This window comes from Brassica rapa, chromosome A02 (genome assembly GCF_000309985.2).
Source record: "Brassica rapa cultivar Chiifu-401-42 chromosome A02, CAAS_Brap_v3.01, whole genome shotgun sequence".
NCBI lineage: Eukaryota > Viridiplantae > Streptophyta > Magnoliopsida > Brassicales > Brassicaceae > Brassica > Brassica rapa.
The window spans coordinates 27,347,076-27,371,470 of NC_024796.2; the positions used below are offsets into that span (position 1 = coordinate 27,347,076).

The window sequence follows — 24,395 nt, forward strand, 5'->3', positions numbered from 1 at the left end:
AGGGCCTAAAGCGAAAGATATTGTTCAGATTATGCGCAATGATTATGGATGTGAGATCTCTGAATCTTTAGCATGGGATTCCCGTGAATATGCAGTCAACGCTGTTAGAGGTATTCCAGAGGAAAGTTATGGGAAAATACCAAAATATTTGCACATGCTGCGAGAGGCCAATCCGGGTACACATTCCTCTTACAAGACTGACGTCGATGGTAGATTTCGATATCTGTTTATAGCGTTTGGTCAATCGATCAGAGGCTTTAACACAGTCATGAGGCGTGTCATTGTTGTCGATGGAACATTCTTGAAGAGTAAATTCAAAGGGGTGCTACTGGTTGCAACTGCTATAGATGGAAATTCAAATTTATATCCTATTGCATTTGGGATAGTAGACTCTGAGAATGAGCAGTCTTGGGAATGGTTTATGAGAGAATTAAAAGTTGTTGTTGCTGATGATAATGGTTTGGCTTTTATTTCGGATAGACAAGTGTCAATAGCGAAGGCAGTGGAGAAAGTGTATCCCCTAGCGAGACACGGTATCTGTATTCATCATTTGTTGAATAATGTGATATCATATTTCAAGGGGAAGGGATTAGCTGGGTTGATTTCTAAGGCTTCAAAGGCTTATAGAGTGGTTGATTTCAAGAAGACGTTTGCTCATGTTTGCAATATCAGTCCAGCAATTGGAACGTATCTTATGGAAGCAGATGTCAGAAAGTGGGCTAGATGTCAATTTCATGGATACAGGTATGACATTAGGACAAACAATCCTGCAGAGTCGATAAATTCTGCGTTGCGTTCGCCGAGAGAGTTTCCCGTAATTCCTTTGTTGGACAGTATTAGAGAAATGCTGACACGTTGGTTTTTTAAGCGTAAGAAGTTGATTTCAAAGCACACCCACCGTTTGACCATAGATGTGGAGGAAAAGATTGATAGGAGAATTGGAAAGGGGAAAACTTTCGCAGTTTACCCTGTAACCGATAGCCAGCTGCTTGTTAAAGGCGATACAATTGACTGCTTTGTTGATTTGGACAAACGGACTTGTTCTTGTGGGAAGTACGACCTCTCGAAAATCCCTTGTAGACACGCAATAAAAGCTGGTTTCTTTGTTGGTAGAGAACCATATACATTGACTGATTTTTTGTATACCACGGGAGCTTGGAGAGAAGCTTATCAAGAAAGCATAAATCCCATTTCAGTTCCTGAAGATGGTTGGTCTGTCCCACAAGTTGTGGAAAATTCTGAAGTGCTACCGCCTGAGACAAGAAGATCTCTTGGAAGAAATAGAAAACGCAGATATGAAACTGTTGAAGACAAAATCCGATCATCACAAGGATCACAGGGGGGTCAGTCTCGTAAGTGCAGTAGATGTGGTCTTGGTGGTCATAATAGAGCAACTTGCAAGATGCCAATATAGTGGATTTGTTGGCTGTGTTCTTCACAATTTAGTGAAATTTTAACAAACTTCTTTTGCTTGATTTCTAGTAACTTTGTTTCTGTTTGTGACAACTTTGTTTCAGTTTTTCAGATTATATTTGCTTGAATATTAGTAACTTTGTTTCAGTTTGGGAGGACTTTGTTTAATCTTCATGCCGTATTAACTTGGTTAGGAGATCTGATTCAATCAATCCCTTAAACAAACTGTGATGTCCACGAAGTGTGGATCGATCGATCTGTATATTGAACGGTCGATCCATTGGTCGATCCTGATCAATATGCAAAACAAACAAAAACACGGACAATCTTTTGATCGACCTGGTATAGTTCTCTCGATCGGCAAAGCTCGATCTCGTCCCGACCGAGCTGAAAGCGATCGAGCTTTGCCGAACGAACGTACTGGAACAGGTCGATCAAAAGATGCTGCGCGTTTTGTGTTTGTTCTGCATAATGCTCAGGGTTCGGGATCGATCGATCCGAAAGACAGATCGATCGATCCCGAACCCTGATCAAGCTTTGCCAAACGAGCGTAATGGAACAGATCGATCGATATACTTAGATTTACCGGATTCGCAATTGTTAATGTTGTCTTTTATTTTGTAAGATCAAGTACTGTATATAGAAAAAAACCATTAAAACACAAACTCCTAAAATCATTACAAAATAAGTTTAAAAAAGCATAACCAACAATAAATCATAAATCATCAATCTCAACATACTCGGCAGGCTTACTACACTTAATAGGTTCATACTTTGACATTCTCTCAATCAGTTCTAGATCATTAGCTGCTTCCCATAGATCCCACATAATCTTTATCCGAGCTCCCCAGATGTTCTCATCATTCACCATAAATATGTCCAACCCAAGCACGTGGCATTCGATGTGTTTTATAGTGTACACACCACAATGACATTGAAGTCGGTTAAGACCACTCATAGGTACATAGGAAACATTGTACGGAGTGATGTGGAGATGCTTCTGTATTGTCAATGACTGCACGGCCTTGACAATCCGAGGAATAAGCTGCGCGAAAGCTTCCACTTCCTTGATTTTTTTTTTACCCCCGCAGTCAAACACCTGGATATTCCTAGTCACAAAACTGATGCATAAAGCAATCCAATGGTTGCAATTGACCCAGACAGGAACGTACATCCGATCCACATCGACATTCCACAACATTTGTGTTCTTCCATGGGAAGGCAGTTCACCTTTACCGTATTGCAGTAGTAATGGATCCTAGTGTATTTTTTAATTCCCTTACAGAAATTCTGGTAATCCTTAGCAATGAGGTCGCTGAAGACGCATGTCATGAAAGCAACACGATCTACGTTCCATCGTTTCAATGTTGTTCTTTCCCGGAAAACATACATTATAGCATCAATTTCCTGCAAAAACGAAGACAAATCTGTAATGTATACAGTAATATAATAGGTAACATTTTATAGAAATAACCAGTCGAATGCTTACGTAGTTTTTAAGCCAACTGCTGGCAGACATAATACGTCCGGCTAGATCACCGTCTAACATAGAAGGACCAATCTGTATAGCTCTGTAAACAAAATACAATGGTAGAGATGTCAATTATTAAGAAAATCAACCGAATGATATATACAAAGGAATAACATACGTTCGTGTATCTTGCCAGTCCTGCATCTTCTTAAAATCTGTAGGATGCACAAACACCAAGCAGCGATCAGGGAAATTTTCGCCGTCTAGCTCTATATCTCGGTCATCTAATCGGACCGCTGGCTTCTTCAATGATTTTTGAAGTTCCAATGAATCTGTTGGCTTCTTCAATGATTTAGGAAGTTCCAACCAATCCAATGAATCTTCGACTTTAGCTTGAGAAGGATTCAAACCTTTCACAAATGTGTCTAATGGAAGGTTCTTCATGCAACTTTCCAAAAACTCTTGTGTACCCATACGAAGATCACTAGCTGATGATTGAGTAACTTTTGCACGAGGTAAATTGACACACGAATCAGCAGTCTTTAACTCTTGGTTTTTTACAGCCTGTTGACAAACACGTACAATTACAAATTACACATACAAGTTTCATGTTCAAAATAGAGAATAGACATAAACGCCAAGTTCGAAATCCATAATAAACATACAAACTTCCAAATACATATTACATCAAACCTAGCTTCAAAGACCTACATTCCATCGCCTAGTTCCAAGCTTTCAACATCTTTTAACTCTTTCTCTTAGTAGTTACCTTTTTCTTTGTTGGAGCAGTTCCTTTTTTGCTGGTGCTAGGACCACTGTTGATTTTGGTCAAGCTAGGACCGCTTGCTTGATCACTCTTTCCCACCAATTCAGTCACCACTAAACTTGTCCTGAGCTGTGTAACCTCAGCCTCAATTTTCCCCAATCTGTCGGTTACAACGGTCTCAAATTGCTCAGTTCTCTCTGAAGCTGTCCTGAGTTGTGTAACCTCAGTCTCAATCTTACCCAACCTGTCCGAGAACTGCTGACAGAATTTCTCCCCAAAAGCAGTAAAAGAAGCTTGTACCAGATCCTCCAAGAAATTTTTCATATCTGTGTCAATATTTCCTTTTGATGAAGCAGCTAGGTGGCACAAAACATTCTTTTTCCTTGACTCTGCTCCTCGGTCTGCATGCTTTCTCTTGTTTCTTCCCGAAACATCAGCTGTGCCATCAACATTCCCTGCAACATGACTATTTTCACCTCTCTCAGTATCAGCTGTTTGATCCTCTCCTTTCTCTTCGCCAGATTCCTCAAATTCAGAGTTCGTACCTTCTTTTACTCCCCAAACATGATTGTTCCAATCATGTTTACTATTGATCATATCTAAAATACGATCTACTCTTTCATCTTTCTTCTCATCCTTCTGTACAAAATCAGTTGCCAAAAGGACCACTCCATCTATGTGGGATTCCATGAATGAATGCAAAATTCCCTACATCAATCAAATCATTAGTAAAGTGAACAAAACAATAAATATTTTAATTTGAAAATAAATTTGCATACGTTTTCTGGGAATAAGTTCTCAACGCCAATGATATCTTCATAAGAACATTTTGCACATCCTCTCCAATTACCACACAGTGGACCTGTAAAATCTTTACTGACTTTTGTGCCACAAATCTCTCCTAAAGCAGGAACAGCTTCCATTATCCAAATTTGGAAACCAAACAAGAATCCTTCCATCAGATACCCCTCTTTCTGCTCTAATTTATGCCTTGTTTTATCAATTTGCTTCAGAAGGAAATCAAACGAATACAGACCCCATGGATAATTCCGAAGCTTCTCCAAATCCATCGCCAACTTCATGTACAGATGCGGGATATTCACCTTCTCATCCTTTCCCATCACCACACCCATAATAACGCAAAGATATATCAGTCTCACCCTATCAACCCAAGTCCAGGTATTGCTCTCTTCCAAATGCTTCTTTTTTATGATCTGCAAATTTATTTTTCCATTTGTCTTTATCTGCTTGCTCCAAAAACCATTATCGTCTTTCCATGTCACTAGCCCACTGTTATTCTCTCGCTTCACTTTCAGACCAGTGACAGCATGATACTCTTGCAATCCAAAACGCAGAGGTCTCCTAGCGAAAGTGAACCACTTCTCATGTCTCTTGCTTGTCATCAACTCCTTACACAAAAAAGAGTGTACCAACCTCGCCGAAAACTTCAGATCATTCTTCTGGATAACCATAATCTGTGAAAAAATGGGATCTTTCATAACTTCATCGAATTCTGGTTCCATTTTTTCTTTTAGCAACTCGAGAAGTTTTAGTCGGCAGCTGTTATTAATCTTCTTAACCTGAGGTTCCAATCCCTCACCGTATAAACGATTAGGCAACTCCAACTCCATACCTGAAATTTGAAAACAATACAACATATATCTATTAATAACAAAAACCTAAAATCCCTAAATCTATCCCGAAAATATGATTTAAACCATGATTGTGTACAAAATCTTCTCTAATCATCACCTTAACACATGATTGAAGTCTAAATATCTTAACTAACTCAAAAATCTACCTTTTACCTTTCTAATTTCAAACTCTAAAAAGAAGTGGAGATAGAGTTTCATACCTTTGCAGAACGAACTAAAGAGTGATAGATTCGTAAAAAGCTCACGAAATTGTATGAGTTAGGCCAAATAATCGTCCAAATCAGAGAATTGAGTGAGTTAGGGTTAATGAACTTTGGGTGAGAATTTGATTTTCTCTCCCTTTGTTCGTGAATGGGAAATTAAGGGTTTTGTCCCAGAGAAATCGAGCTTAAAAAGTTGAAATCATGCTTGGTCGGTTCAAATCAAGTGGGAATCAACCCGGATATAATCATACAAAACCAAAAAAAATCGATTTGGGATTCTTTCCTGGGCACGGGATCGATCGATCTATTCTTAGTGGATCGGTCGATCTGTACGGAATCGACCTTTGCCGATCGAGTGAAATGGACCAGGTCGATCAGTATATATTTCGCGTTTTTTTTGTTCTGAATAATTATCGGGATCGATCGATCCACTGTAACTTGTAAATCTGGATCGATCGATCCCGATTGTCGAACTCATTATTTATCTTTTTAAAAAATTACAATTTTAAGGGCATTACTGCCATTTTCGAAAAAATTAGTCTAATAGGACATAAAGTAGTACAGATTAGTCTAAAGGGACATAGTTTCCTTTTTTTTGCTCTAAAAAAACAGATTTCCCCTTTTTTTTTTGAAAAAAAAAACTGGATATCTTGAAAAAGAATAAACGATGATAATAAGTGAATGATAATTTATTTTATTAACAACATAAAATTTAAAGGTAAGAATTTTAGATTTTGATGGATATATTCACAGATGAAGTTAAATTCAGATTCATCCAAACTCATTCAATTAAAGCGATTGTAAGAATCTACCAAATATAAACAACAAAAAAGTAAATTTTATATTCAAAACTTTAATTAAATAACAATAAATTTTGAACTTACCAGTAACAAAATTGAAACCACTAATAATAAGTTTTACAATTTAAGAAAATATTTTAAATACAATAACTAATAATACGAAATTTTAAAATTAATAATTAGATAACGATAAATTATAAAACCAAAAAGCTATTTAAGAGTATTTAGAATTGTTAAATTCAATTAAAAAGCAATTCTATTTTTCTAATATCATCCAAAACTATCCATAATAATCTAATATGCTCAAACATAAGCCCGACCTTTATCAGTTTGGATGGTGATCTTAGATTTTAGTTACAAAAACTACATATATTCTACTCACTACCTATATTATCCAACTTATTAATTACATTTCAGATAGTTATGTTGATATTCTATAGTAGGTATTTAAATGATCTCTATCCGATTGTTTACCCAAAATGAAGAGTCAAAACCTTAAATGCCTTATGATATAAATAACTAGAATCATTTTGGTAAGTACATGATGATACATAGACAACCCACTAATAAAGAGCAAATGGCACATGCAATAAAGTAAACTCATCTTGATCTCATTTCTCCACCATTAGAGAGGGCAAAGAGTGGAAGCAAAGTCACGTCGGTCCGTTTTGGTCTGAGAGAGACAGTAAGCCAAAGAGTGAAGCCTAAGGGAAGATAAAGAGAAGGCCTCTTGTCGTTGCAGTTAAGCTCTCTCTCGCCATGTCTTTCTAAATTCCATTTCTACCCCTTCATCTTCTTCTTCTTCTTCTTCCTGCTTCACTCTCTGTTTCTCATTTCACAATCACTCCTTCTCTCCTCTTTCATCAATGGAATCCACGACGCCGCCTAATGATTGTTCCGTTAAAGTTGCTGTCCATATCAGACCGCTCATCGGCGACGAACGGCTTCAAGGCTGTAAAGATTGCGTCACTGTCGTTCCCGGTAAACCACAGGTACTGTTTCTTTTCCAGCTTCAGACAATGCCAAAGCTCTCTCTGTCTTGACTTCAGAATAAATGTTCTTTTCATAAAGTTATGTCTAAACTGATTAGCTTTGTTGTCTGAATTGTCTCCTTCCCTGAGATCTAGATCTTGAGACGGCTTAGAATCAGTAATGATGTTCTCTTTGCTTTTGACTTAGTCAAATTCTAAGACCATGTTATAATTATTGCTATTAACTTTTTCTCCTTAATTAATTTGGTCACAAAATCAATTTATTTTGTTGCCAGTTCTCAAAACTTGGTCTCTTCCGGCAAAAAACAAAAATAAAGTCTTAAATTTTGGATATGTGAATTGGGAAAGGTAGTAATCTGAATTAAAAAAAAAAACAAAAAGCAATCTCTAATGTTTTACTTTTATTGATGTCATTAGCTCAACCGGAAAGGTCCCCCGGTTTGGTTTGAGTAACTGCTCGGACAAAACTAATATTACATATGTTAAAAAATGTTATATTGCTGGCTTTTGAAGTATTGTCAAAAAGTTGCATGGCTTGAATATAATAATAAACAAATATTATCGTTTTTGGATTGTGTGTTTGTGAATATAATTGGTGCAGGTACAAATTGGATCACATTCTTTTACATTTGATCATGTATATGGAAGCTCTGGTTCTCCATCTACCGACATGTACGAACAATGCGCTGCTCCACTAGTTGATGGTTTATTCCAAGGCTACAACGCTACGGTTCTTGCTTATGGACAAACTGGCTCTGGTAAAACATACACAATGGGTACTGGCTCCGGAGACAGCAGCCAAACAGGAGGGATCGTACCTCAAGTCATCTCTTCACCAAGATTGAGACTCTCAAGGATCAAATCGAGTTCCAAATACACGTGTCTTTCATCGAGGTGACAAGCTGAAACTCTTTGTTTTGAGTGTTTTGTAACCTCACCATTTAATGATTTTTTTTTTATTTGCTAGATTCATAAAGAAGAGGTGCAAGATTTGCTGGATCCTACTAGTACTGGCAAGGTAGCAAATGTCCCTGGGAAGCCACCAATACAGATACGAGAAACATCCAACGGTGTCATCACATTAGCAGGATCCACTGAAGTAAGCGTTAGTACTCTCAAAGAGATGGCTGCTTGTCTCGACCAAGGGTCTATCAGCAGGGCTACTGGTAGTACCAACATGAACAATCAGTCAAGGTGACACTATGATTCTTGTGTTATTATTATCATTAAATTGGACATTGCAGTCATAAAAATTTCTGTTTTTCTTTTTTTTTTTTTTTTGTATTGGCATGCAGTCGTTCACATGCCATTTTCACTATCACTGTGGAGCAAATGCGCAAGATTAACACAGATTCTACTGATAATGGGAGCTTGAAAGAAGAATATCTGTGTGCTAAGCTGCACCTAGTGGACCTTGCCGGTTCAGAACGAGCCAAAAGAACAGGCTCTGACGGTATGAGATTTAAAGAAGGTAAGTGTTCTTTCTCTTGTCATTTTGTTTTAGAACCAGTAATAAAAGTCTTTTTTTGATTCACTGTGCTTTTTTCACCAGGAGTACACATTAATAAAGGCCTCCTTGCGCTTGGTAATGTCATCAGTGCTCTAGGAGATGAGAAGAAGCGTAAAGACGGTGCTCATGTTCCTTACAGAGACAGTAAACTTACACGCCTTTTGCAGGTATTATTTGTTGAATGTCACATCGCTCAGTGTTTTGCTTCTTTCTCAAAAACTTTTTCATGTTAAAACTCTTTTTAGGATTCTCTTGGAGGCAACAGCAGAACTGTGATGATAGGTAACCCTGCAGTTAAAACTACTTTTGAATGTTAATATGCTCGTTAATGTCTCTAATGCTTTTGCTATTCTGGTTCCAGCTTGTATCAGTCCTGCAGATATTAATGCTGAGGAAACTCTCAACACTCTTAAATATGCAAACCGTGCTCGAAACATCCGGAACAAACCTGTTGTAAGCTATTCACTTATTGTCATGTCAATCAAAGATATTAGTTATTGACTTAAATTAGATTACTCTAGTTTTTTTTTTCTTTTTATTAATTTGTATTGTTAAAAACAGGTTAATAGAGATCCTGTGTCCAGTGAGATGCTAAAAATGCGCCAGCAGCTCGAATACTTGCAGGCAGAGCTCTCCTTACGGAGTGGAGGATCCTCATGTGCAGAACTCCAGGTATGTTGACCTTTACTGTCTGAATCTACTTGGCTAATTAAGAATAAAAGTTGTGGAGTATAAAGGCTAAGAGTGAGTTTGTGATGGTGTAGGTTCTTAAGGAAAGGATTGCTTGCCTTGAAACTGCTAATGAAGACCTTTGCCGTCAACTTCATGAGTACCGAAGCAGATGTGGTGGTGGTGTAGAGCCTTCTGAAAAAGACTTTAAAGACATACAAGCTGTAATCTTCTAAACAGATAACTTTTTTATTACATGTGGATAACTTTGTTATAGATATGAAACGTTGGATTGTTTGGTGGTAGGATGAAATCGTTGGTTCTGTCAGACCAGATGGGCTGAAAAGGAGCTTGCAGAGTATAGAGTCATCTAATTATCCCATGGTTGAAGCCACAATAGGTAAAAGAAAGATTAAAAAAAGTTCTGAAACTAATAAACAGAAATGTTGTTGAAGGAAAAGAGTTTTGTATTATACGCAGGTGAATCAAGGGAAGTAGATGAAGAGGCTAAGGAGTGGGAGCACAAGCTCTTGCAGAATAGCATGGACAAAGAGTTGCATGAACTGAACCGCCGTCTAGAGGAAAAAGAGTCTGAAATGAAGCTTTTTGACGGCTATGATACGGCTGCGCTAAAGCAATATTTTGGAAAGAAGATTGCAGAGGTGGAGGATGAAAAGAGATCTGTTCAGGTGGGAATAGATTTTTTTTGCATTAGTCCTTCAGGTGGAAGTTTCAATACATAATGAGTTGTTGAACTGTTTTGTTCTTCAGGAAGAGAGAAACCGTTTGTTGGCTGAAATTGAGAACCTTGCTTCTTCTGATGGCCAAGCTCACAAGCTGCAAGATGTGCATGCTCAGAATTTAAAGTCTCTTGAAGCACAGATTCAAGACCTTAAGAAAAAGCAGGAGAACCAGGTTCAGCTACTGAAGCAGAAGCAAAAGAGTGACGACGCGGCTAAGAGGTTACAGGATGAGATACATTCCATCAAGGCACAAAAGGTATATATATATACTCATGTCATATCTTCTCTTTTGAAGATGCATTTGTTTGATTCTCTTTCTTGGATATATATAGGTTCAGCTGCAGCACAGAATGAAACAAGAAGCAGAACAGTTTCGGCAGTGGAAAGCCTCTAGGGAGAAGGAACTTTTGCAGGTAACAGTTTTACCTTAACTCCTTTTGTTGATCTTAGATTCTAACTGTAGCTTTAAAACTGAAACATACCTAACACAGTTACGGAAAGAAGGGAGAAAGAGCGAGTACGAAAGGCATAAGCTGCAAGCTTTAAACCAGCGCCAGAAAATGGTAAGCACAAGAACGTTACTATGTAATTTTGAAAGTTTGGACTTTGAGTATTGTTCCAAGGTCTCTGAAAAGTCAAGAAAAAAAGAAGATTCAGAAGTTTGTAACTCTCAGGTTCTTCAGAGGAAGACAGAAGAGGCTGCAATGGCTACCAAGAGATTGAAAGAGTTGTTGGAAGCTCGAAAATCGTCCCCTCGTGATCACTCAGGTATGGAGCCTGATGCGTAGACAGCTTGTGCCCTAGATGAAGTAGTTGATATGTGGAGCCTGTTGCATTTCAAAGAATAAGATGGTGATTTTTTGTGATTTTGAGATTCTAAGTAAAACACTATCTATGCAGGTGGTACAAATGGCTTTGGAACAAATGGTCAGGTGAGGTTTGACCATAATCTCTTTTTTCTTTACTAGTTTGTATCATTGTGATTCTTTAAAAAAAATCTATTTCATTGCATACACTTTTAGACCAATGAGAAGTCGTTGCAACGATGGCTAGATCATGAGTTGGAAGTCATGGTAAATGTGCATGAAGTACGTCACGAGTACGAGAAACAAAGCCATGTGTATGTCCCGAGTACTTTTAACCTTTGTAATAAGTATATCATCACAAGGTTAACTGATTTTGATAATTTCAGACGAGCTGCTCTGGCGGAAGAGTTGTCTGTGCTAAGACAAGTGGATGAGTTTGCGGCGAAAGGATTAAGTCCTCCAAGAGGAAAAAATGGATTTGCTAGGTACATTTTTTTTTTACATGTACTTTTTAATTTTGCTATGGTTCTTATTTACAAGTTTATGTTTTCAGGGCATCATCGTTGTCACCTAATGCAAGGATGGCTCGTATATCTTCACTTGAGAACATGCTGGGGATATCTTCTAACTCTCTAGTAGCTATGGCGTCACAGCTTTCTGAGGCAGAAGAACGAGAGCGTGCTTTTACAAACCGTGGCCGTTGGAACCAGCTACGGTCAATGGGAGAGGCTAAGAACTTGCTTCAGTATATGTTCAACTCTCTTGCAGACACAAGGTACCTTTAGTTTCCAAGCGAAACACCTACAACTAGGCCTGCCCTTATTAACCGAACCGAAAAGTTCGGTGAAGGTTCAGTTCAGTTCAGCAACCAAAAAAAATCGGTTTTGGTTCGGTTTCTAAAAGAAAATTACCAAACAATACAATATTGACCAAAATTCTGAACCGAACTAACCAAAATAACCAAACTCAACCAAAAAATTTCGAATTTTATTCAATTTATAAACTGAAAATTTAACCAAAAACCAAAAACTTTGGTAGAAAATTTTGAAACCAAATTAACCAAAAACCAAACCTAACTGAATTTCTTTTCGGTTCACTTCGGTGAGATTTTAACAACTAACCGACCTGAACTAACCAAAGAAACCGAATCCACAGGCGTACTACCTCCAACATAGAAAACAAATTTGATTTCAGCAGTAGAGTTAGTCTCCAATCAATATCATCATGACATTTCTTTTCTTTATGCCCCATGCAGGTGCCAGTTATGGGAGAAAGATGTTGAAATAAAGGAAATGAAAGATCAGTTCAAAGAAATCGTTGGCCTTATGAGGCAGAGTGAGCTGAGAAGGAAAGAAGCAGAAAAGGAGCTTAAACTAAGACAGCAAGCACTTGCAACTTCCTTAGCTTCATCTCCACTTGTAAGACTATGCCACCTTTCTTAGTTTGGTTTTGGTTAGCAAAATAATGCATGAAATATAAACTGTTGGTATAGGGAACACCACCGAGTTCTGTGAAACATTTAGCTGAAGACATGATCACACCTTCTCCAATGACCATGCCAACACAGAAACAGCTCAAGTTCACTCCAGGGATTGCTAATGGCAAAGTGAGAGACTCTGCTGCATTTATTAACACAAACAAGAAGGTTATAGTACTCATTACATTCTACTTCCTTGGGACTATGATGGACTAAGATTCTTATGTAGTTTTTGATTGGTGCAGATGGTACCAATGGGACAAGTATCAATGAGAAAACTAGCAGCCGTGGGACAACAGAGTGGGAGACTTTGGAGGTGGAAGAGAAGCCATCACCAGTGGATTGTTCAGTTCAAATGGAAGTGGCAAAAGCCATGGAGGCTCTCAGAGTGGATTAGGCAGAGTGACGAAACACTTGTCAGGACTAAACCTAGACATAAGGCTCTGCCTAATAAGATCATGTGATATCTAGTTGCTTGAGAGAACTGTCTTTTTTTTAGTGTCCAAGCTCTCTACCTGTAAGTATGAATGTGTGCAGGTAATCAATCTTTCCTAAGATTATTCAAGCAACTTATAGGAGGATTGTCTTTTTTCTAACGAAGATCAAACTCATGCACTAGCAGAAACTGGACTTGCTTCCGTGTGATATTGGAGACGCACTAGGACGAGGGGTCGCCTTTTAGGACTCAAGAATGTTCTTTTTTCATTGTTGATAGAATTGACATCTTATACATCACTAATGGAACTAAAACTCATCTTCAAGTTGCATATAATTTATTTGTATAAAGAATTTACCAGTTTATTTATTTTTTTTGGTTTTGTTGTAAATGATAACATATAAAAAGCACAAAAAAAGTTTAGAGATACATATGATTCAGTGTCTTTCCTTCAAGCTTTTATTGATATGCATAAGAAACATTACAAGTCTATAAGATGATGAGTTATGAAATAGCATCATTCTTGTATCACATATTACTACACCAGTACGCATAGTGTTCATCTCTCCTATGGACGCTCACAAGACCACCGCATTTCAGACAGATAAAGCTGCTACCGTCAGCAAAGGCATCAAGCATGATCTGTGACCTCCCGCTTTTCTCCAGAATAGATACGCCATGAGCATCCGCTGTGACTCTTTCTTTGGTACTACAAAACAAGTCTGCTGATGTTGGCTGGTGCCCAAGAGGCTCTGCTTCTCTAATGGCACACTCCGCAAATAAAGAAGCCAGCTGATCTACACTAGCTGTTTCTTGGATTCTACGCTTGTAGAGTTCACGGGTACGGTTCAGTATCTGGAGTACCGCCTCATCTCCTCCTTGGGTCCTCATTGCCATCACCACCTGTTCAGAACAAGATCATCAAGGGTCAATGCTGAGCATACACATGAAGTGAATAATCTATACACTTATCGAAAGAGTAAGTCTTGAGGAGATCAAAAGAGTAACAAATCAACGAATGACAAAAAAGGGAGAAAGGGTAGAGGAAGAAGAAGGTGTACGGCATGGAGAGCTTGTGAAGGCTGGCCTTGATCGACGAGCCTCCGAGCGGCGGAGAGCAAATCCCTGGCGCTGGATGGTTTGTTGTCAAGAGCGAAAGTCTCACCACCGGAGTCTATCTCCATCGTCTCGGCTTTGAAATCACCCTTCATTGCGTAATATGCATCTGCAAAGAACACAGGGGAGAGAGAATCCAAAGAGACAAAAAAGAGAGAGAGAGAGAGACCAGAAGATTCTAGGAGGAGTTGCGAAACTTCTTGTCGGATTTTACTATTTCCTCTCCTCGTACAAATTTAATTTAATTAATTAATTTACCACCTCCCCTTTTAATTCGGTAACATTTATTTTCTTTTCAAGCCAAAGAAGGAAAAAAAAGAATTAACAGCAAATCAAAGATGTGCAGTTAAAATTGGTAGTGAGTGGCTCTAAGCTTATTATTATTACACATTGTGAACTTGGGCTACCTAATTGAATAAACATGATGTCCCGTTGCTATCTGTTTCTCTCCATGTTTGGTCTCTCCACGTTACATTGAAACAATCATCAAATCCTTGTGTCTAACATACTCTTTAATATCTCTGCCGTGGTCGACGAGGAGTTTCTCACTAAGTGAAAGAACTTCTGGATTCCAGACTAATTGTGAACTGTCTTCGAGTAGAAAAAGGTATATATGCTAGCTTTTTTTTTCCCTTTGTGTGACAAAATGATTTTATATAGCTAATGGCTTAAAGGAGTCATAAGAGGATCGTGCGTTATGTGCTTTTGTGCTGCCTACAAAGGAACTCAGGTTTGCGATTGGACCTACATATATAATGTCCTAGCAGGCAGAGCCGGCCCTATGGGGAAGCAGACCAAGCATGTGCTTCCGGCCTCAATATAATAATTAACATTTCGGCCACATTGTTGAATATAATCCTTCAGCAGATTTGGTTCTGCATCTTTAAGAATAGGGAAGAGGTACCAGGTTCGAATATTTCTTTCCACATTTACGTTTTTTCTTTGTTTTGTTTTAATTTTATAAATTTATTAGGCCCAAAAAATTATTTAGCTTGTGGCCCATATAATGTCAGGACCGGCACTGCTAGCAGGTTGATGTAATATTTTCAATTTCCTTTCCACAGGTGGTAAGCCCCGACCGCGTACCAGCATCATGCTTCTAGGACAAACAAAGCGCCCACCGGAGTAAATTTTTATTGGAGTCTGTATGCACATGATGTCATGAATTCAGTAAGAATTTCTTTCTACTTTGCATATTGTACTTAAATTCAAACTGTGTTACCTCTAACGTGAAGATGATTAGCCAACATGGAGACTGCATACGACAAGGGTTGCAAGAGTATCTGGGTTTTTATAGCATCCTACAGTGACCACAAACTAATTTTCACACTTGCACATATACATAAAAAATCCAAGAAAGCCGTGCAGTGTGAGAAATCAAGCAACAACAATACAACATTGATCTATAAGAACTTTGATGCATGTCAAATCTGATGGATTGTAAAGGAAAACACAAGGATTTTGATAAGTTTGTTTGGTGACTCAGTCTCTTACCTATTCACATGGTTTCTTTAGCTGGACTAAAAGCGTTCAATATAGATGTTTTCTTTTCCTCCAGTTGAATATTGTATGTTCTATGGATGCTACAGTTAAATTGACTTGCGGAAGCAAGGTTCAGCTCTAAAGACACTCAATCGAAAAGGATTTAGCTGGCAACATCATTGGATGATCTATACGTGGACGGCATAGAAAAGCTTTCACGGTCACTCAAACGCGTATTGTACAAGTAAGGAAACAAAAACAATCTTTCATGCTTTTAATATTTTTGGTTGCTGTGAATTCTAACCTCAGTTCTTTTTATTCACTACAAGATCGATGCTCCACTGAATGAGAGGGATGGAAGACTTCTAATGATGGTTATACTTCTCCACCACAATGGAGCTGCGAAAATAGGAACAAGCTTCCAGTAAATTAAGGTAAATCATAAGAGAAACTCCATTCAAAACTCATTGTGTCAACAGAGAATAGAAGTTCCAGTTTTTCAAAATCAGGTTTTGATTTATCACGCAGGTCTGGTTAATGTGTTTGTCACTGGTTGTTCCCAACTCTGATTGTGCTATGTACAATTATACCAGTGTTTGTCTCAAGCTGTCTAATTATTTCTCTAACGATCTATAACTATTCGGATGAAGATGAGACGCTAAGAAGGATGATATACTAGGTATGTTTTCACGTGCTATCTAGCGGCTGAGGAAGTTTGCAACTAACTATCTTATTATATAAGATACAATCATGTGTCAGACGTGGCCTACACATAATTTTTTTTAACTCACTGAACTTTCATATATCTTTTTATTTAGTGTTAGTTGGATTGCTAAGTAATCAGTAAGGCCTTATTACAATCTAAATTTGATGTCTTGTTTGCAATTTCTATTTTCTAATATTGGGAAAGTTTGGTGATCAAATCGGACTGGATGGGAAGATTTTAGCTGACGGAGAAACAAAGAATTATCAAAGATAAATTTACAATTGTAAGAGCTCCCACATGCATCACATGGTCTGTAAAAAAGAATATTCTTTGCTTAGAACATAACATAATTGTTACAGGTAAGGTGTTATCGCAAAATGATTACAAAATTACACTAACTCACTTTCCAATTTTTAGTTTCTTTCTCCTTATTTTCAAAAAAGTTTATTACTTCCTTTAATATTCACTTCATAACTGTAATTTTATTTTATAAACTCATAAAATATGTTCATTAGGCCTTTTATATTTGTATTCGTCATGCTTCACTTCATATTTGTTATTGGCCATGCTCTGCGTTTTTTTCAAGATCACTAATGTTAAAGAAAGGATAAAAAATGATCTCAGCATATCAATGATAATGTCAGTGCAAAAAAGAGAGATAAATGAAAATGTAAAGCCGAATTTAAGCCAAATTGTTATATGTAAATATGGATAGAATTGGTTAAACATGTATTATATAAAACTACATATATAAATATAATTACTGGATGAATTAATGTTAAGTAGTCCAAACCATAAAATATCACACATGGCTAATAAGTTTAAATGCTATTTTCGTGATTAAAACTGGATGTTAGTTAGTTGGCTAGTAATATTAATAAATTGGATTAATTATTTTCTAAATACTATTTTAGTGATAAAACTAAAAAGTGCTATTTGTGAGATTTGCCAAAAAAAAATAAAATACAAGTTGTATGGTAAATTGTTTTTTTTATCTAGTTGGAATAATTAAAGATCAAGTCACTTCCATGTATCCTTTCGTATATCAAAAGTTGCATTGAAACTAAAATCGCTGGGAGATTATTTTACTGATCTGAGCACGTCTAAATATTCCTGACCTGCTCATAAATTAAAGAATATGCTATTTTCGGGTGATAAATTTGCATTCTATCAAACCCTTAGTGTGCTGTAGCAAATTCAGTGGTAACAGAAAATAGCTGGTATTATTTTCACTACATTATATCAATTATTCCCATTTTAACATAAATGATCATTTCATTCACTGATATAATAGCTAGAAATATTTTCAGATTCGATATTATCAATGGGAAGGCCTGATGTGGACTTTGATGGACGAGTAGCACAACCTTCAATACCACCAATAAACAATGTTATATCCACACCATCTCTCAATGGTGAAACTATATCGATGGATCCAAAGACGATGTCTGCCGTAAGAGCGGGTAATGTAAATTACCTGAGAGATAACTACAGCTACGTTAGACTTGCTCCACGCTTAGTGACCAATCATGGAAATACAATGCTTCATCTTGCTGCATCATCGGGTCATGCCAGTCTAGTCCGTTATCTGATCAACCAATGCCCAAGTTTGCTGATGAAGTCAAACCTGATGGATGAAGTTGTTCTCCATGTTGCAGCAAGAACAGGCCATCTTGATGTTATGTTGAATCTAGTTGATTTCATAATAGAGATATCTCGTAATGCTGTCGGTGTTGCAAAAAGGATATATTTTGCTAAGAACAAAAACCAAGACACTGCTTTGCATGTTGCCTTAAAAGAGAAACACATGTTGGTCGCTTCCTATTTGGTCTCTACAGAGAAAGATTTGTCTTTCGTTGCCAACAGCGATGGGTTTTCTCCCTTGTACCTTGCTATAGAAGCTGGACAGGCAGATCTTGTAACAGCTATGTGTCACCAATCATCTGATTTACGTTCAAAGGTTGGAGGAAGATCCATCGTACATGCGGCACTGAAAGCTAAGAGGAAAGGTTTGTTGTTAATAGCCACTAAACATATATATAGAACTTTAAGTTTCTTGTTCATGCTACTCATATTATTTCTCGAACAGATATCCTTACTGCTTTACTCAGAAAAGATGCAAGTCTTATTGACTTGAGAGATGAAGGACGGACTTGTCTTTCTTTTGGAGCGTCCATAGGATATTATGAAGGGATCTGCTATCTCTTGGACAAATATCTAGACATGGTTTATCTCAGCGATGATGATGGCTTGTTTCCCATTCATATGGCGGCCAAATATGGCCATGTCAAAATTCTTGAGGAAATACTTAAACGTTGTCCAGAGGCACTTGAGCTGCTTGACAAAGACGGTCAAAATGTTCTTCACGTTGCAGCAAGGAATGGAAAACTTGAACCCATCAAGTTTATCCTAAGAATTTATAAGGATAAGAACAAGAAAAAGTTGGTTAATGAACAAGATGTGGATGGAAATACACCGTTGCATCTAGCCACCAAAAATTGGCACCCTAAAGTTGTTAGTATGCTTACTTGGGACAATAGAGTTGACCTTACGAAAACAAACAACAAGGGTTTCACAGCTTTGGATGTCGCCGAGGATAACATTGTTTCAAACTATGTATTCCATCAGGTAATATGTTTCTTCCATTCAAGGTAGTTTCAAACTATTTCAAGGTTATTTGAAGCTTTTTTTAATTAAACACCAGTTTTTTTCTTTTATTTTCCCTTTTATTCAACTAAAAAGAACCCAGTTACTGGGCTGGACATGATTTTTTTTTAAATTAAATATTTAGCATTGTCAAGTGAAATAACAAATCAAAAAAAATTCTTATTTTTAAATTCGTGGAAAGTATCAAATATCGTTATTTTGATACTTGTTTGTTGCTTGTCTTGTTATGTGTTGCTTGTTAGTTGTTCACGAAAATATTTGTTACTCAGTAATTACGTGTTATCCGCTAAAATGTATTTGTTACTTACTAAAAAGTACTTTTTTTACTCGTTAAAAGGTAATAGTATTTTTATATATATTTTGTTTTCAAATACTTTCAAACTAGTTGATGTTTCGCACCTTGTGCGGAATAATTCTTAATTCTAATGTTTATTTTTATTAAAAATAATTAAATTAGATACTAATTTATGTTCATTATAATTATAAAACTTCAATATTCATATTGGTAATCAATGTGTTAAATTATCTTCCTTTGTTTCATATTTTTATTTATGGGATGTGAATTTTGGATTAAAAAAAAAATCTATAGTAATAATCAAATTAGAAAACTTGGATTTGAAATTAAACACTTATTGTATTTGGACTGAATGAATTACAATTAATTACATCCCATAAAACGTTAACAAAATAACAATAGCCTAGGGATGTTCAATTCGGTAAAACGAACCATTTAAAACCGAACCGAAATAGAGTAGATAGTTTGGAATTAGTAGTATCAAATAAACCGAATTGATGTTATTTTGAAAAGCTTAGTATATGGATATGGTTCAGTATATTAACCGATCCAATCGAATAAACCGAAAAAACTAAATAATTAAAATATATTAGTATACTTATATATATATATTTATAATAATCTGTATTTGGATCACTATTTCCAATAAAATCAGAGAAACTGGCTATAATATTAGTCATTAAAACCATAAACTAAATATAAGATATAGATAATTATGATATTATCCGTAGATATTGTTAACATCAATTGTTAACATATATTTAATTAAATGTCTAAATATCATTATAATTATATATTATTTTTAAAAAAAATAATAGTATATATATACGTAGAATAAGTTAATGTATATTAATTATCTTTAATAGATTATGATAAATTTATATATTAAAATAAAAAATTTAAATAATATTATTAATTAAACTGATGACTTATCCTAAAATAATAGAGAATATGCAAGTAAGCAATTTTACTAAAATCGCGGAGAAGATGACAAGTAAGTAATTTCATTTTTCAAATAATAGTATAAATAATATAGGTAATCAAGTATTTTGTAGATTAGCATTTGATTTTTTGACAAGTAACGATTCAAGTCAAATAACTTGTAGGTATTAATTTTTTTCGTTGTATTTGATCCAACAAGTCAAGTAAACCAAATCCCTTATAAACTAGCTTAACCCGTGTTGCCATGTGTAAATTTTCCATACTAATGTGTGTATTTGTATGTACAGAGATTGACTTGGTTGGCTTTGCGGAGTGGTGGTACACCAAGGAGTCCAACTACAAATGATCGTAGAATAATCATGAAGTTAGCAGATGGTGGGAGGTACAAAGATCAAGTCAATACTCTTCTGCTGGTTGCAACTCTTGTAGCCACCATGACTTTTACTGCAGGACTCACATTACCAGGTGGTTACAACGGTTCTGCTCCCAACTTGGGAATGGCCGTTTTGACCAAGAAAACAGCTTTCCAAGTCTTTCTTGTATGCGATACATTGGCAATGTACTCTTCCATCATTATTATAGTTGCCCTCCTTTGGGCACAGCTCGGTGATATTTCTATCATACTCAAAGCGTTCTACATGGCACTTCCATTTCTCGGACTTGCGCTTACGTCAATGTCGATAGCGTTTATGGCTGGCACATATGCAGCGGTAAGCCACGTCCCTTTGCTTGGTTGCTTCGTTTTGGGTATCGGTGTCATCTTCCTGCTGGTCTTGTTGCTGTTCCTTGTTCCTTACGTGGCTCCAATTGGTAATATCCAATCCATTCTCGGACACCTTTTATACTACCCCTATTTCCTTAGGCTTTTGGCTGCTGGTGACAACATCAACAATAATGACTAGAGAATCCTGGCTAAGCAACTTTCAGGTTTCTTGTTAGTAACTCTGACCTCCAAATAAAACTTAACTTTCATGGTTATCTTTATATATAAAGTTGGGTTTGCTTCCCTCCTAGGCTGTCCACGTAGGTGGACACGTCACTAATTCGAGTCTTGAGAAGCCGACACGTATCTCTTTTATTCGATCCGCTGCGTTTCATTTATTCGTTTGGGCTTTGTGTTAAATGTTATTTTTATATTGTAAACTAAATTGTGATATATTTTCGTAATAATTAACTTAATATAGTAATATGTTTGACATTTTCATACACTTTATTCGAAAATGTTAGTACACAATATATCTTCTTTTTTAAATATAGTATTAAATAAAATAAGATTATTTGATATAAAATAAGACTATATGATATAATATAAGACTATTTGATATAAAATAATAATAAATTCATGGTAAATTTGTAAAGTATATAAAATTATTCAAATGTATATTAAAGCCAATGCGCAAAAATAATATTCACATATTAATCAGATAAAAATAAAGAAAATAACCAATTATACTTTACAACTAATAATAATATTTGTTTAAAATCCTAATCGGTTTGGATGATATAGTTTATTCGATAAAATTTTCAGTAAGTATAAATATTTTTGAATAGTAACAATCAACTCGACCCAATCGCTTCTGTGCTCTGGAGCTTTGCAGCTTCTCCATGTGCTTTGTTCTGGCAACATCGATCAATGAAGCGACGACTCCTCTCTCGCAACATGAGCCTCTCCGGATCATCTTCATCACCAAACCTGAACAGCAAAGCCGCCTTCAATGAGTCCCAGCTCCGATAACGTAACCTCGATTGGTTAACATATGTTTTCGCTTCTCTGTCAATCAAGGTTTTCGCCAGATCCAGCTTCCTCAAGTTCGAAATCTTAATCTGCTCAAACTTTTTCTCCAACCAGTCAGTCAATCCATTGACATAAAGCAAAACCTTCGAAAATAAAAATCTCCACAAAACTCATGGCGTTTGATCCGATCTAGCTCACGAACGCACCAATTTGATAAGTTCGTAACTCGTATCAACACAATCAATCTCGAATACGTAAAGAAACTCTCGATCTCATTGGAACCCAAAGCAACGTTTACAAGATGAAAAGGATAAACGAAAAGCTGTTAAAGTGAATCTCAGATCATGATCTCATGGCGATCCGTGTCTGAGGATTCAATCACGATCGTGATGAAAGGAGACTCATGGCGTCTACACTCTCTACAATATTTAGCATAAGAAACTAGAACGAAGCAGCCGAGTTATTTATATGACGTGAAGAAGTCTTGAGCAAAGACTCTATCCCACTCAGAGTCTTTGCTATCCACCTTGACCATCCCCGACTCATATGTTTCTTCTCCCCCAAGCTTCTATCCTCCTCATAGCTCCTACGAACTGGAACCTATCAGATTGCTACTCAGACTCATCATCACCATCACTAACATCCAAATCCTCTTCTTCATCAAAGTCAGCAACATCAAGCTGGTAACGAAGTATCCCTCCAACTCCTCCAAACCCTTTGCAAAACTTATCCCCTTCCTGCGACTTGTTGGTTACAAACTCCAACGCACAGCCGAAACGCCTGTACTCGTTAGCCTCGGTGTGGAACTTGTTGTCACAGAGGTAGAGAGTGTTGTTGATGGGCCTGAAAGGCTCAAAGTCAATAGTAACCTTCTTCTCCTTGCCTTCTTCGTTGACAATGGTGCCAGTGTAGAGGACGAGACCATTGGGAGGGACCCTGTTGTAACGCTTCAGCCTCTGCTGTGCAGAAGTGATGGCTCCCAAGACAGACAGGCGGTTGACTCTGCTCTTGATGTTTGACGCGGTTCCGTACTCATCGCACAACAACTTGGTGGCACGAGAGATGTGATCACATCATGCTAGTTCCGTTCCCCTTAGGAGCTTCAAGTGACTTGATCAGCTTCTTCATCTTCCAAATCTCAATGCTCTTGTCGTATTGTTGATTGTCTCCCATTGTGAGACACGTATCTTTATTCAAGAATGCAAAAGAGTCGCACAATAACAACTATTAGAGATCACAAGTTTAATAAGTAAACGAAGCCTGTTTAATATTGCTCTTGATCTTTCTCTCTTGCTCGTTATTGTCTGTGTTTTCGGATGATCCTTAAAGCCTTGTCTACCTCTCTATTTATAACTCCAGCCACCGTCATTAGATTTCCTATTCCTGATTGTATTCAACGCTTTATCTCTTGTTGAATGTGATTATTCCTTTTGTATTTTGTTGCAGGTCTTCAAACGTTGCTGGACTTGTGTGGGCCAGGAATTGGGCCTTTACTTCACAGAACCACAGTAACAGAAGCTAGGTAATATATATATATATATATATATATATATATATATATATATATATAGTGATTATTTTCTGTCAATACAGGGAAAGAATATAAATATTTGATATATTAAAATAATAAATAAATAAATAAAGAAAAAATAACTATACCACATTTATCGTAATTTCATTTTTATTAATAAGCAAAGATCTAACAAGATTTATATAAAATGTTAATTTACCATAAATCAATTCACTTTTTTTTTTAGAGAAAAAGACCAAAATAGCACTAAATCAAGTTTTTGTTCCTAAACTAGCACTCAAGGTCAAAAGTCACATAAATAGCATTCAAGGGATGGGGTTTAGGGTTTAGAATTTAGGGTTTAGGGTTTAGAGTTTAGGTTTTAGGGTTTAGAGTTGAGAAGTGAGGTTTGAGGATAAGATTTCAAATTTTGAAAAATAAAAAAATTTAAATTTTTCAAAAGATAAAATGCTATTTTGGTCATTTTAGTTTTTGAGTACTATTTTTGTGATATAAACTTAGAAAGGTGCTATTTTGGAGATTTGCCCTTTTTTTTATAGAAATTTTATAGTTCTGAAATTTATTGAAATTTTCCATAATTATTTTTTGTCAACTCCTATTAGAACATTTACAAACTCAGATATCATTTTTGTTAAATATGTGTGTATGAATTTCAGTAGATAAATTTCTTAAAAAAATTAGTGTTAGTTTACCATAATCAATATTTTATTTTTGATCAGTCAACTTATATCTAATTTTATTTAAAAATAAATAGAAGGTAGTTTTCCTAATTTAATTGACTGTAATTACCTATATATAGATAAAGATCATGTGCAACAGTAAAAAGACCAGAGAGTATAAATATTTGTTATCGAGATAATAATAATAGTATATATATATAAATTATTTATCATAAATATATATATATATCTATCTCTAAAATTAATAAAATATTATATTAGATATTATTATCATTATTAATTTTGATAAACAAATATAAA

General features: G+C 36.2%; 3 protein-coding genes and 2 pseudogenes across 3 annotated transcripts; 2 read left to right on the forward strand and 3 right to left on the reverse strand.

Annotated features, from left to right (window-relative positions):
* Positions 1 to 465: 465 nt before the first annotated feature.
* LOC103855060 lies at positions 466 to 7,177 on the reverse strand. The gene is made up of 6 exons (XM_033285896.1): positions 4,430 to 7,177; positions 3,654 to 4,358; positions 3,063 to 3,448; positions 2,903 to 2,984; positions 2,681 to 2,820; positions 466 to 860 (listed from the first exon to the last, which is right to left on the reverse strand). Exons 1-6 carry the CDS (start codon positions 5,306 to 5,308, stop codon positions 614 to 616), a joined length of 2,439 nt encoding a protein of 812 aa, XP_033141787.1. The 5' UTR covers positions 5,309 to 7,177; the 3' UTR covers positions 466 to 613.
* On the forward strand, positions 7,175 to 13,370 carry LOC103854505 (annotated as a pseudogene).
* Positions 13,341 to 14,290, reverse strand: LOC103854504 (the record flags this gene model as incomplete). Its single annotated transcript, XM_009131442.3, has 2 exons — positions 13,341 to 13,844; positions 14,003 to 14,290. Coding segments are annotated over 2 exons (663 nt in total), but the record flags the coding sequence as incomplete, so codon positions are not given.
* Positions 14,291 to 14,508: 218 nt separating this feature from the next.
* Positions 14,509 to 21,357, forward strand: LOC103854506 (protein ACCELERATED CELL DEATH 6). The gene is made up of 4 exons (XM_033285897.1): positions 14,509 to 15,973; positions 16,068 to 18,254; positions 18,335 to 18,873; positions 20,437 to 21,357. The coding sequence occupies exons 2-4, from the start codon at positions 17,570 to 17,572 to the stop codon at positions 21,049 to 21,051; spliced, it is 1,839 nt and encodes a 612-aa protein (XP_033141788.1). The 5' UTR covers positions 14,509 to 15,973; positions 16,068 to 17,569; the 3' UTR covers positions 21,052 to 21,357.
* Positions 21,358 to 21,706: 349 nt separating this feature from the next.
* Positions 21,707 to 24,176, reverse strand: LOC117132015 (annotated as a pseudogene).
* Between the last annotated feature and the right edge of the window lie 219 nt (positions 24,177 to 24,395).